A 14,505-nucleotide genomic window follows, 5' to 3' on the forward strand; every position below is an offset into this window, starting at 1 on the left:
CGCAGTCTTGCTCCCTTTCCCTGTGTCAGCCAGAATTCAGACAACCCTGGACTGACAGTAGGATGGGGCGAGGGGAAGTACCAAGCGTGATACCTTGAAGCGGGTTCAGAAGGTAGTTGGATTACTCTAGTCCCTTTGGAAACATGTATCATAACATACTAAATGCATTCAGGGTTTTCAGGGAAGTACCGTATACAATGCATGTGCTGATAGGGGTCTTTCTGGATAATATCAGTAGCTGAGATGATGTTTTCTTTCCAACCCAAGACTTGTACGCTATTAATATATATCAAGCATCTTTTGATGTCATCCCCGCTATTATTTCTCCTCTTAGCTTTAAGGTAACTGCTGTGCATCCCAGGTTTCGGGGTGCTTCCTCACAGTCTGTGCTGCAGTCAACTATAAGAACCCAAGGCTCCCACTTTTCCCATTTGACGTTGCCGCTTTAGCCTAAGTGTAGGAGGTGGGGACAGGAGGACTAGGATTTTTCCGCTGATGCCCTTGGGTGACAGGCTGCGTGTGCATCTGCTAATTACCAAGCAACTCTCTTAAGAAGCATGACGCAGGTTAATACATCTCCAAAGCTTATTAGTGGGTGTCTCTGGGCAGAGGCCGTAGAGTGTGCTGTGTTGTGTGTGAGCCTCACATCGCTTAGCGATCCGTGTAGCTGAGACATTTGGGAAACAGCCTTTGGTTTCCACCCCCATGTGCCGCCCTCCCTTCCTGCCCCTCACCACATCATCAGAGATACCATTCAATGGCAACCTCCTCCTTCCTTTGGGTGCTCTTCTCCTGCCCGGGGCTCCAACCTCGCAGCCCGGTCCTCCCGTCCTGATAAGAAAAGATCCCCCATGCGCGGCCCCCTTTTGGGGAGGTGGAGGGACAAGCGCTGAGTTGGGCTGTGGATTCCTGAGCCAGCTCGCACCAGTGTTCCCAGCTCTGAGGGACTGAAACACTGGCTGCCCCGGCCTCCAATCCGAGCCTCTCTTCCTCCGCCTCGCAGGGATCAGCCGCAGCAGGCTGACAGCTGCTGTGCTGCTATTTCAAATACAACTTTATTTTCTGATTTTGGTTACGGGAAAACCCATTTGATTACCCAGCAAAGCAAAGTAACCAAAATTACCTCTCGAGAATAACGACCGCGTGTCCCTGTATCTATACATACGTTGTTTTGTATGCGGATGAATCACGATTTCCTTTCTTTCTCATGGCAGGGTGTGTACAAGCGTTGTAGTCTGTTTCAAGTGCATGTTCAAACGCTGGAGTGTAAAGAGGTGATGCTTTCACCTCCTCTAAGCCGGCTTCTTTGACTAACACATTTGGTCTTTGTCATTGGGTCCTAAAAGACAGCCGTGAATTCCTAGTGAGTGACTGAGCCATGAGTGTGTGTCCTTTGATATCGTGCCTGTATTTCACAGTCTGCCCTCAAACTGTTCATAATCTCATGAGCTGCCTGTATTTCCAGTTGAAGATGAGCAGCCCTCAACGCTGTCACCAAAAAAAAAGCAGCGGAATGGAGGCATGCGGAACTCCCCCAGCTCCTCGCCCAAGCTGATGAGGTAAGGACGGGGGTCCCAGGCCGTGGGGGTCCCTCTAGCTCCCTCCCTCCTCCCCTCACCCTCTGCCCACCCTGCCCAGGCCCAGGGCCTCCCTCTCCCGCAAGCGGGAGGCGGGGGAGGGGACGGGATCCTTAGATGGCTTCTTAAAGGCTGGAGTATTTATTCTGTCAGCTTGTCAGCAGTTAATGATAGAGCTGAAAAAATTCTGTCATGAAAAACAGTTTGAAAAGCTGTTTGAAAAATACATAGGCTTTAAAGTCGTAGCTGTCACCATGTCCTGTCTGTGTGTAGTTCCTAAACAGCGGTGGCACTAATGACCGCGGCGGCCAATCAGAGGGAAGCCTGCGGCTAGTTCGCCCGGGGCCAGGCTCTTTCTGCTCCAGTCCCTGCGAGGACTGTTGTCGGTACTTGGGGCCATATGTGAGATGTATCATCACAATCAAAAATGAACCTGAAGATTACCTTCCTTTCATCCTGTCCGTTGGAATAAAATTTCTGTTAATTGATTTTGACTGATAAAAAAGTCTGATAATCTGTGGACTTGCCAAAGCAAAGTTCAAAAGTAATCCAGTTCTGCTCAGGCTAAAAGCAGATTAATTATGAAATACAGCGAGTGCTTGTGCTCGCTCTCTCCTCTCCCTCTTTTCCGCCCTCCCCTCCCCTCCCCTGTCCTTCCCCCTGTCCTCCCCTCCTCTCCCCTCCCCTTCCCCCTCCCCTTCCCTCCCCTCCCATGTCCTTCCCCCTCCCCTCCCCTCCCCTCCCCTCCCCTCCCCTCCCCTCCCCTCCCCTCCCCTCCCCTCCCCCTTAGACTACTGAAATACAGCGATGCTGATTCCCCCGCCCCGTCCCTCGCACCCACCTGTCCTGGCCCTCGGCACCTTTCTGGGATGGAGACGGGCAGGCCTCCACGCCGCTGAGGTTTTCCGTTGTGACCACCTCTTCCCGCTAAGTGTCCCCTAAGCAGCCCTGCGCCTCCCCCTGCGCGGTCTTGCTGGGTCTCGCTGATTTACATGCCTGTTTACCGCTTACGAGGAGCAATAAAAGGCGCCGACCGCCAAGCTTCTCGTTCTTAGGAAGCCAGTTGTCAGGCGAGCTGTTCATTTCCCATCCACTCACCTTTAGGTAAATCGCCTTATCTAACGCTAATAGTTTTATCCACATAAAGTTGAGAAAAGCCCAGACCCTTTCTTTTGCCTAAATTTAAAGATGCAAATAAATAAATAAGGAGAAGTCTGAAAAATCTGAAACCTTTGGAGCCAAACTCCCTGTCCCTGTTTGCTATGTAAAGTACGGCTTATTCCTTTGATCTCGAGTAATAATAATTCTGAGGAGTTACACTGTTTTCATATGCTTCAAAGCTGTGTCAAAGTTTCGCTGCTTAAGGGTCCTTCTTTATTCTGTTGGCTCTTGGGTACCAGATGACAGGCCTTCTGTAGGACGTGGAAGCTTTTTTAAGTCGTAGCCTTCAGCAAAACATCAAATTACCAAATCCAGGGCAACACACTTCTACACAAATGCCTTTCCCGTAGATACATTACACCATATATATTAAATACTTTAGTGTTACACGCTACATTTTACGTGCAATAGAAAGTGATGGTTTGAGGTAGCCTTGAGGGGACTTTTTTTCCACAAGCAGAAAGAGCTAGTGTATACCCTATCAAGTGTGGTTTTTACAGGACTTTCTGCCCGAAGGCCTTTGTAAATAAGTAATGATCAACAGATTGGCTGTGGGTTTTTGAAACGCATGCCTGTGTCAGTTTGCATGATGGGGGGAATTTTCAAAGTGGGTCTTGCTTTCATTGCCTGTCGGAGAGGGGCCGAGGGAGGCAGCCGTCCCGGGCTGGAGCTGTCTGGTCCACGGTACATCAGAATTGCTAAACGTGGGTCGGGCGGGGAGCTGAAGCTCGCAAGCTACAGACCTCACGTTTCTGGTGTCGGTGCCTTTGGGTTACTGCCATGGCCCTGGCTCCTCGCACCAGGATGCTTTGCCCCACCTGCCGCAGGTTCTCCATCGCAGCTCAGCTGGAATGGGCTGTGCCCGGACTAGTCAGAAAGTCTCAGGCGCTCCTCCATTACTTTCTGAGTTCCAGGTGCTCTCCAGACTCTGATGTGGGAGCAAGGATGGGGAGCTAACCCCCCTCTGTTTCCCCTCGCTCCCAGTGCGTGAATGAAGACCACCGGTTTGGTTGGGTTTGAGTATCTAGCACTGAAGGCGAGGCTGCCGGCGCCTGGTTTTGCCAGATCCCTGTTGTCGATTGAGAGAAAACAGAGGAGCCCATGCAGTACCTTGTGCCTCCTTCAGGTCGCCCCACCTCTCCAAACACTCCCTTTCTATTCTACAGAAGATAGGACTCCCAGGCCCTATTCCTTATGACCTGAAAAACCCATAAAGGAAGCTAATGACGTGTTTGAAGTGGGTTTTTCGACATGAGTTTGTGGCTCGCCGTTTGAGCAGAATCAATCATTCTGAGAGTGGGCAGGTTTTAGTGGTCTATGGGCAGCGATAGCAGTAGCTCCAAGAGAAACGGGTGAGTCCAGATGGGCAAGGATGGGCTCTAATTTACCACTGCGGCTTCTGCAAATAAAACAGGCTCCTGCGTCAGGGTTCCCTGCAAGCCATCCGCCGGCACGCACTGCTGCTGGGACCCCGCACTAATAGGTCTCTGTCTCCTTTTGTTCTGGTACCAGGCTCGCCCTGATTTTTAAGTGTCACTTAAGGCTCTGCACAATCATTAGGTGGATGGCCTCATTTTGTGTGTCTGGATCTGGCACAGTATGTTTTTGAGTCACGCTGACAGAAAATAACTCTTACAGCCAGACTGAGTCAAATGGCCAGTGTTTGTGCCCCAAGCCGGGGGGTTCCTGTCATCATAGGTGACCTTTGGCTTCACAGCCCCGGGAGGAGAAGGCCATCGAGGTTCCCAGGGCCCTGCTATTCGCCCTCCTTGCTGGGCTCCTAATCTGGACCATTTTACAGAGGCTGTCCTGGCTTTCCTCCACACTCCAAGCATCCATCCTGCAGTCCTCCTAGCTGGTGGGTTTGTGCCTTGTAAGATAGCTGTGTCTTCCGTCAGTTGTAAGGCCCTTCGGAAGGGCCTTTGTCTCTAAATAAGTAAGTCAAGGGCTCTTAATTTTGGGGCCTGTCTCACAGGCCCCATTGAACACTCAATGCAAACTCCCTAGCAAGTCTCTAGGGAAAAAGAAAGAGCGCTGGGCACCGTTTTGACTGCAGCTGCAGCACACTCATGGACTCCCGACAGCACCCAGGTTACAGCCACACGCAGCTCTTTCCACAGCCACGTTCAGGTCCTTGCATTCTCAGATGCTTCTTGGCTGCTGAGAATACTTCTCGAGTGGGTAGAGAAGTGGAGGCAATGCCTGGGCTCTCAGACTCTGTCCTCAGATGGAACCCATAAGGCTGTGCATTCCAGACGTCTGACTCTGTTCCCTTTCTCGGTTTAATTTCCATCTAGCACGTGTTTAGTGAAAGCCTCCTGCCTCCAGGTGTGTGGAAGATGTTTGAGTCTGTAAAGGAGCCAGGATTAGAGTAATGTCCATCTTCAAACACTACAGTTTAACGTAGGAGACAGGCAAGCACATACAGCAAACTAGAGGAGGAGCGGTCTGGATAGCTACTGGCGTGGGCCACGAGAACAGCGGGCGCCGGCCTCACCTCTGTGTGGAAGGCTGAGCCTGTGTGAAGACGGTTCCATTTAACCGGGCCCTGTGTGACGGCAAGAACTCTCTGTTGATAATCTCGCCCACCCTGTGCATTGGTTACCGGGTGCAGAGCACCATTCCAAGAGTGTCACACCTCTGAACTCACGGAATCCCAGCTGCAACTCTGTGAGGAGGAATTACTGTTCCCCCCACTTTACAGATAGAGAAGCTGAGTCACAGCTGCAAAGTCTAGTAAATCTAGTAAGTCTTAGCTCATTAGGAATATTTGAACTCAGGTAGTCTAGCTTCCAAGCCCATATTATTAACTCCTTCACTCTTCGGCCCAGTGGAGGAAAGAGGGAAAGTGCTCAGGCTGTAGGAAGTGGCTCAGTGTGGCTGGAACAGGGGGTCCTGTGAGAGTAGCCTGGCGCTCGCTCAGGAAGGTCTCTCCTGTCGTGGGCGCTGGGGAACCCTCGCAGGTTTTTAAGGAGGCAGTGCTCTAACCTGTGTTTGGAACGATCAGTGGTGACCTCCCAGAGACACGTCACATAACTACAGAGGTGTGAAGAGAATACAGAGCCTACTCCAGCCTCTCCAAGGTCCTTTGGTGCCACCCAGGGTCCGCTGTAGAAAAGCGGACTGGGAGCAGGCTACACAGTTGTGCCAAAGACTCGCAGCGTTCCTGAAATCAGTTCATGTTCCACCAACTTTTGCAGGAGCTAGGGAACTTGGAGAAAGACCCAGAAGCTCGGGCCGTGCCGATTTATGCACCATGTGCCAGGTAGACAGTTTATGAAAGACACAGACAGCCCCCAGCTGGGCCAGCGAGGATAGTTGATGGTCCCAAAAGCAGGACAGGTAAACACTGCGAGGGAGCTCCCTGTCATGAGACCGAAAAAATAGGAGGCATTTGTTTTCTGAATGGGAGGAGAAATATGACGTAAGGAAAACAGATGACCCTCTTGGGCATTGACTGATCATTAAGTGGAATAAACTCATCGGCTTGTTAAGTCTCCTTTGACTCTTACCCTCCTTCCGTGGGCCTTTCTGTTAGGACTGCCAGCTTGTCGGGTTCTCGTCACAGGACATGGCAACATGGCCTGAGCCCAGTGAGAGGAGGGAGCCGAGTGCACCCCTCACTGTTCCTTCCACGGGGCAGCACAGAGAAGGGAAGCGGGGACGGCCTGGCTAAGTAGACCTACCTCTTAATGCACAGATGGATTGGAAATGACAGGCCCCGACAGGACTGGAAAAGAAAGACATAGCGATCTCGTCATACAGGACTCGGGCGGACGTGACACAGGCCCTGGACAGGTGGATGCTCAGCACAGGGTCGTTATCCTGTCCTTTCACCTCCAGAGCATCCTGCACACACTCCTCGGGGACTGAAGAACATGTCTGTTCCCCCAGATGTCTCCCAAACACAAAAGCAATACTCTCCTCCTTCCTCCCGGAATGGTGGCTGCCTACCAAGAGATGACATGCTAGGTGGCAGTCAACCTTGGCTGTTTACTTGTTAAGCAGGAAAAAATATGATGTAACTAGGTAGTTACGGAGAAGGTGAAAAGAATCTAGTTTTGGCAGAGTGGCTAGAGCCTGGCCTGAGGCTTTTTCAGGGAGACTCCAGAGATGGTGCGAGAAGAGGGCAGGGATAGTGGGCGGCCACACCTCAGGAGAGAGGACTAAAGCATGAGCTAAGATAGGCGCCCGAATCCAAAAGCCAGGATCCTCATCAGGCAGAGCATTCATCCTGCTGAAAACCCAATATGAGCCTTTTTGAGGTGACACCTGAGGCCCTCTCCAGTCTCCTGTGGCCTCACCGCCAGAGACCCACACGCATGGCCTGAGACTCTGGAGCACTCCATTGGAGGACTCGGTTACTAAGTGTGTGTTGTGTTCTGTGGAGTGGAATAAGAGCAGGGGAGAAAACATTAAGTCTTGCACTTGACAAGAACTAATATTTTCTTTGCTTTTTTTATGTTTGTTTGCAGATTAGCTCATAGATGCAGAGGTCAGCAAGAGAGAGTCATTAGTGTGGTATCCTGGGTAGGAATCCCCATCAAGTGTTGACACAACCTTTCGAGGTCCAGAGGGTCACAGAGAGAGCCGAGCCAGGGTAGGCCACCTGGAGGTGCTTTGGTCACCACTCCTATCATTTGCTATTTGAATAGGAGAGTCAGGACCAGGGTGAGGCGTATGCGGCACCTCCTTCAATGTTGCACCCAGGCCCTCGCTTGCTTCAGTCTAGCCCTGGCCTTGCTGAACAGAGTCGTCCGCTATCAGTCTGCGTATTGCCAACAGTGGCCAACTTTGGGAGCATTGACTCGCCACCTAGTTTCTCCATCTGGGCAAAGCTTTATAGCAGTGGCTCTCAAACGTGGGCATGTGTCAGGGTCACCCAGAGCACCTTGTTAAAATGCAGCTTGCTGCAGTAGGGCTGGGCTGGGCTGGGGAATCTGCATTTCTCTCAAGCTCCCCAGCAATGCTGAGGCGGCTGGTGTGGGAGACGCTTTGAGAACCGCTGCTTACAGGAGTGAGGACAGTGAGAGCAGCCTGCCGGGACGGGGACCCTCCTCCCAGAAGTGTTCAGACTTGGCATGGGAGCCCTAAGTAGCCCCTTAATTAAGAACACCTGTCTTGCCCACCGCCGGACATCAAACAGGAGCCCTCCCGGCTGATCAGTCATAGCTGCTGGCTCCGGGCACACTCCAGGCAGCCCGACTTGTTACAGACAAGTTTCCGAGTCTCCCTTCAGATCACAATGCCCTACTTCAAATACAGTCCGTGCAAAGGGAAAAATAGTGGAAGAACCTCAGTTGTTCTCAGAAAGAATTGTCACAGGATATCAGAGGTGAGTGGGCGCTCACTGGGCACATTGTCTGATCTCCATAAAAGTTCTGATGAGTTTCCATTGACTCGTTTAAAAGTGTTCAGAGACTAGAAATCATTTATTAGCTCCTCTTGTTAATTGGTTGTTTATTGAGCATCTACTTGTCTTTTGCTGGGCTCTGGAAATATACCAAGGAGTAAAATAAGGGTTCACTGCCCTCCATCTAATGGGTGAGGCTGATATGCAAATATTATCTCTGCAAGAGGATGTTCCACTTTTGTAGGAGCTCTGAGGAAGGGCCAAGGAGGGCAGCTTCAGGCAGAACATCTGAAGCAAACTTTGAGGGCTTAGAAATGTCCTGATGGCCCGCTGCAGTGGCTGACGTACATGCTCAACAGAACTAGTATTGGCCACTTGGATAAAAAGCCCGCAGAGGGATGAGAAATTTGCCCACGTTTTCTCAAGCCTGCATTTCCCAGGGAGACCACTGCAGCCTGAGCCTCAGTCTAAATGAGATGCTTATGATGACGGGAGAGAGAGGGGGTTCTTAGTTGATAAGAAATGAGGTCCTAAACATCCAGTGAGGGAAAGAATGCAATTTTATTTTATTTTATTTATTTTATTTTATTTTTTTACTATTTTATTTTATCTTTATTGTTGAAAATATTACAGCTGTCCCCCATTTCTTCCCCATTGACCCCTCTGTCAAAGGATACAATTTCAAAACAGTGTGGTGGTTTTCCTCTTTCATAACTTTTTGTTTGTTTGCTTGGCTACTTATACTTGAATGTAAATTTCTGAAGTCCAGCGTTGAGCCCACTGCCACAGGAAAAAACCGGGCTTTGCTTCATTTGCCTGTGAGGGGAACTGTGCTCTTTAAAATATAATAGCCGCCTCCTCACAGCAGGCTCGCTGCTGGGAAAGGGATTTGTGGTTTTGCTTTAGGCTGTTGTCTTCAAGGCAGGCGCTCCGTGCTTCTGCTGGAGCTGGGCATTTAGTTCACTTCCTGAGATTAATTGATGGCAAGTGGCCTCCTTGCCCTGCAAACCCTCACAACAGCAATCTCTTATTCTTTATTTGAAGTCAGGCGTGCTTAATTTTAGCGGGGGACTTTGGACGTGTGAGCTGAGATTCAAGAAGTGCAGATATGAAAAATTGAACTCACTGGGGCTCCTTGTTTGCTTTAAAAAAATGTGGATATTCCTAAAGGGGGCTTTCAGATATTGGGCCACACAAAAGCTCCCCAAGCCCTAACTGATGATTGAGGCTGTCCTGAGCATGTTGTCCTGACAAGGCCTCACGGGGTCATCCTGTACTGATTAATCATGCTAGCTGTGCATTTCACAAATTCTCACGATGCTGGTCTCCCCGCCTTTGCCGCTTAGGGCACAGTGGCTTGGGACACTGCAAAGGAGAATGAACACGGTCCAGCTGCCTCCTGCAAGTGGGAGGAGGCAGGAGGGGGGCACTGGCTGTCAGTCAGGAGACCTCTGTGTCCAAAGCCTTGCCTCTCTGCCCACTAGCTGTGCCACCTTAGCCACGAAACTTACCCACTGTTTCCCATGAATACAAACATGCACGACAGGACTTTGCTCATATAATCCTCAAACTGAATCCATTAAGTAATGACAGTGATCAGCACTCCCATTTTACAGATGAAGAAACTGAGGCAAGGCACACTGTAGCAAGTAGTAGAGGAGCCAAGACTGGAAGACAGGCATTTTGGCCGGAGCCACTATCTTGTTGTCACTGCGGAAACAGGTGTTTTCCTATCTTCCGTAGTGTCCATCCCCAATGCACTCCCTTTGGAGACAGACTCTTGGTTCTACTGAACAAGTTAACTGGCAAGAGCCCAGGCTTCCTCTTTGTGTTGGTTGGGCTGTCGTAGGTATTGCTCCTCAAAGTGGGTGTAAGTTAAAGACCAGAGAGAAGTTCCCATTCGGGTAGAGTAGATCTCATTATGTATGTATGCTGGGGATGGTGGGTTACGCTGGAAAGGACAGGGGCATTGGTCCAAGCTCTTTGAATAAGATATTGTGTATTTCTGGCATATATTTCCATTCTTAAACTGATGGCAGGATGCTCTTCTCCCTTACTTGGAAGTCCTAGATCGAGATGTTGGCACTGTTGGTTCCTCCAGGCCATGAAGAAAGGATCTGTACCAGGCCTCTCTCCTTGGCTTGTAGATGGCTCTTTTATCCCCATGTCTTCACAAAGTCTTCCTTTTGTAGGTGTCTGTGTCCACATTTCCTCTTCTTACAAGGACACCAGTTATATTGGATTCAGACCTACCCCAATGACCTCCTTTTAATTTAATTACCTCTTTAAAGACCACATCTCAAAATAAAGTCACCTGCTGAGGTTCTAGGGTTAGGATTTCAACTCACAGACTTTATGGGGGACACAATTCAGCCCTTAACAACTATACAGTAGCAGACACAGCTCACTTCCTGGGGCTTCTGTTACCCTAACCTAAGGCATATACGTTGGCCAAGTGGTTAGTGACCAATGAGTCAGGGTAATTCTGGTGTGTTTTAGGGAGTTGGGATTACCTTGTGAGTTGAGAAAATACAGAAGACGATTGAAACGTGAAAGGCGGTGTCTATTACTGGTCCTGGGCTCCACCTAAGTGGTCTTTGAGGAGTTGTCCGAGAGCCCTTGAAAGTCATTCTCTTCGTCATTTTGTTAATTGACGATGCTGGATGCTTGGTTAGGGAGGCTCCTGTTGGCCCTATTTTCCATGTGCAACAAACTCCCTGAGTCTTCTTCTGGGCCTGACCTCAGCAGGGCTGGTTGTGCTCAGTGGCAGATGCTTGGACTTGCTTCTATTGACATAAACTCCCCAAACCTCAGTTTAGATAGAGAAGTTCCTGTGGACATTCTTCACCGATGTCAGAGATCTCTCTGCAGTGTAAGCTAATCTAAGGCTCTTGGAATCACTACCAGAGGGACGTGGTGAAGAAATGTATCCTGTCTGTACCAAAGTAGCTCGAGCATCTGGTGTTGCCGCAGTGACTCTGGTTCCAAGCTTCCTCCCGGACTGTGCAGCTCAGCGAGTGAGGGGCAGTTCTAGCCCTAATGCAGCTATAAAAGTTATCAGTCAGCCTTGCTTCTTACTGCTCATCTTTACTCCAACAGCTTTTCTTCGCTTGCTCAGTGCCCTTTGGCTTTTGGATGTCCAGCGGTGGTTCGATATTTCCAAAATCCTGCAAGCCTCCTCTTTCCCTAATGAGAGCACACTGCTTCAGACGTCTCCTAGGCCTGCCCGACGTCTGTAATAAAACACCCTCCACACCACCGGCTCCTCTGGAGTGTCTCAAATGGTGAGGCATCCACTGCCTTGGGAAACATCTCGTTTCATTTTGAAAAAACTTCAATTTTTATAACATTTCTCCATTTCGGACACTTGATGTTTGTTCTGCCTCAGTACCATGCCCTGTTCCTAGTCTGCTCTCAGTCAGGTCAGTCATACGCAACCGGTGGAATCCATCTCCCACCGATCGTCATTGCAGACCCGAGGACAGCAAGCGTGTCTGGCCTGAGTCCTCTGTACCCCAGGTTAGGTAATATCGTGGCTGACATCTGCCACCATGGTTTTAGGGGCCATTTTTGGCTTTTTAAAATTTGGGCCTCAATTCTCTGAGATGGTCCTAATGGATTAACAATTAAAATATGTTGAGATTCTTTCCCACCTTTCAGGGCTTATGTGAAATGTAACCTTCTCCATGAAGCCTTCCTTGATGTTACTCAAATGCCAGGCAATACCTTGCTGACTGGTCGTGAGTATACACATGTTTCCATGTCCAAATGTTGTTGACCGGTCATGAGCTAACTCATATCTCCACTTACATTAGTTTAAGAAATTTTAAACACCCTGCTGACCGGTCACAAGTATTTAAATGCGGGAAAGTAGCCAGCCTCAAAGCTGGATCCTGGCTCAGAAGAGCCAGTCAGCAAGGTGTTTTAACAGTTTTGTTCTTGGTGTTCTCATACCACCCTGTATATTTGCTATAACACTTACCATAGTGTGTCACACTACTGATTGGCATTTTCTCTCTGTGCGACATTATGACCCTGTCTTTGGCGAAGGACTGTGTCTTACTCATTGCAATATCTTCCATTCCTTGCTCAGAAGAGGGGGTTTATGTTTATTGGTTGTTTTGCTGATTTAAGAAACCACAGTTCAAATTCCAGGTACGAAGGCTGGTCAAAAAGGAAATACCTTTGTTCTGGGAGATTTTTGATGGTTCCCAGGTCAGATCCTTTGAGGAAAATCCTGGGTGTTTATACTTAAGTGAGCTAGGCCAGGCCGAAAGACCTGTGGAGAGACAGGGAGCAGCATGGCACTCCACTGAGACCTCCCGGTGCTTCAGGATGTTCCAGCACCAATCACAGCTTGCAGCCTTAGTGTCACCTTATACCTGGTGTCCCCAAACCCTCACTCCAGTTAATGAGGCTTGTCGTTAAAAAGCTGTCTATTTCCCTCTCATTGGGGAGTAATTTATCATCAAGCTTGTTTGTTTACTTTTCTAAGATGAGGGATGGAGGCCACTGCTACCAAGGAATGATTTCTTCCCAGAAAGAGAAGGAACTAAAATTAAGTCCTTTCTCTGAAGACACATATTATCTGAAAGGAATTTTGGTCAGCTTGCTTGCTGATGTTATGTAAACACCGCCTTGGATATCTTTTATTTCCTGAATGCATTGGGGGTGGGCTCAGACCTTCCTGAGACAGACCTCCAGCCAATAAACAGGGTTCTTTGTCTTCAGGTCAATTTTACTATGATCTGTTTTCCTGGGGCTGGGAAGAGTTCATTCTGTTCACTTTCTCAAGATTTTTCTCTATAATGGTTTCTGTTCATCTACCTATCCCAGAAAGTACATATTTATAGAACTATTACATATTCTTCAAGGACAGAAAATTCAAACTTTGCTCTTGCCCTAATCTGTGACCAGTTTTTGTCAGCAACTGCCTTTTTATTTTATCATTTTTGACTAAGTTCAGTATATGAGAGGGGTCCTGGATGTTTACAACACCTCAGCACCTCCCAACAGCCCAGCCACTGAGATGCTCTTCCAAGGGGGATGTTCTCCTTTTGGGCCTGATATGACAGTTCCTATCATGTTCTAGCATGTTCGTTGGAGATGACTTTGCAGGGTCGCCTCACCTTGTTTGTGTCATTTGGCACAACCTGAAAGCAAATCCTCAGGAATAAATAAACACAGTCAGTTTTCCCATCCTAAGTGCTGGTGGGAGGCTTGCTGGGATGGTCATGGTAGACATCCTGAAAGCTTAATCCTGTGGACAGTGCAGGAGGGATGACCGCCCAATGTCTGTGTTCTGAACACATAAGTGAGAAGAATCAGAAAAGTGCAGAGGGGGAAATACTAAAAACGAAATAAAGGTCACCCTTTGATGCTTGAAGTAGATTATTTAAAAAGTAAAATCACTTTACAATACATATTTGGAATTTAAACCTACTTATATTTTCGATCTTGAATGGACAGCATTGTTCAGGAAAAATGGCTCCACTGCACAGCTAGCTGTGCCTGGGACATTGTTGTAGTTATGTGTGGTCATTGTTATAGAAACCCAGGTGACACAGGATCGCTACTGGAGACGGACTCTGGACCACAGACATGGCCCAAGATGCAGGAGTATGTTACTTATGCTGCAAGCCTGTTAGACCTGCCTGATTTTATTGAGATGCTCCGCCACTCCACTGGAGGCGAGGACTCCGTGTGAGCCTCGCCCTTTCCACTGGCAAACAAGGCCAGAGAGGGCGACCGCGGCCCTGAGAACTCAAGACAAGTTTATTAAGATGCGCCTGAGCTCGAAGCGCTCATGCGAGGGATGCTGCGGTCGGGAGGTGGGGGGGCGTCACTGGGCCGTTAGTGCAAATGCAGTTGTCAAGGCAGGGAGAGAGCATGTTGCTCCGTATTGAAATCATGTACTCCAGATGTGGGCATTTGGTAGTCAATCTGCTCTGAAGTGACATGCTGCTGAATCTTTAAAGGGCTTCAGCCGGGGAGAGCGAAATCTGATTGGGCAAATTGCTAAAATATTTAAAGTGCAGCCTGTTAAAGCTTTTACTGCGAAGAGAATCACGTCAGAAGTTGTAGTCAGAAAGAGCCAGTAATTGGCTTTCCATCCTCGTGCCAGTCAGCCTGCATGAGGCTCTGTTCCTAGCTCTTCCTCTTCATTGCCGACGCTAATAGCAACGTGTGTGTGTGTGTGTGTGTGTGTGTGTGTGTGTGTGTGTGTGTCAGTGCGCGCTGGAGAGATTGGTAAAATAAATGAGAGAAAGAAGAAGAGTGAGCTATTCATAAAAAAGGAGACCAAGTCCACAAAATCGCAATGAAGGCCATTGTAGAAAAGGGGAGCAGGAGAGAACGGCAGAATTATTACCTGACAAAGGCCCCCTGCACTTCCAGGTGGTGGTTTGGGGCAGT

At 49.0% G+C, this 14,505-nt stretch overlaps 1 protein-coding gene across 5 annotated transcripts in view; it reads left to right on the forward strand.

Moving 5' to 3' along the window:
- KCNMA1 (potassium calcium-activated channel subfamily M alpha 1) overlaps positions 1-14,505 on the forward strand; it is a 661,836-nt gene that overhangs the window by 577,822 nt on the left and 69,509 nt on the right. For all 5 annotated transcript variants that reach the window (XM_087824300.1, XM_087824299.1, XM_087824298.1 and 2 more), the window contains one exon: positions 1,466-1,559. In XM_087824300.1, the coding sequence (XP_087680426.1) occupies positions 1,466-1,559 (94 nt within the window). The remainder of the gene's footprint in view (positions 1-1,465; positions 1,560-14,505) is intronic.

This window comes from Miniopterus natalensis, chromosome 14 (genome assembly GCF_054644295.1).
Source record: "Miniopterus natalensis isolate mMinNat1 chromosome 14, mMinNat1.hap1, whole genome shotgun sequence".
Lineage (NCBI taxonomy): Eukaryota > Metazoa > Chordata > Mammalia > Chiroptera > Miniopteridae > Miniopterus > Miniopterus natalensis.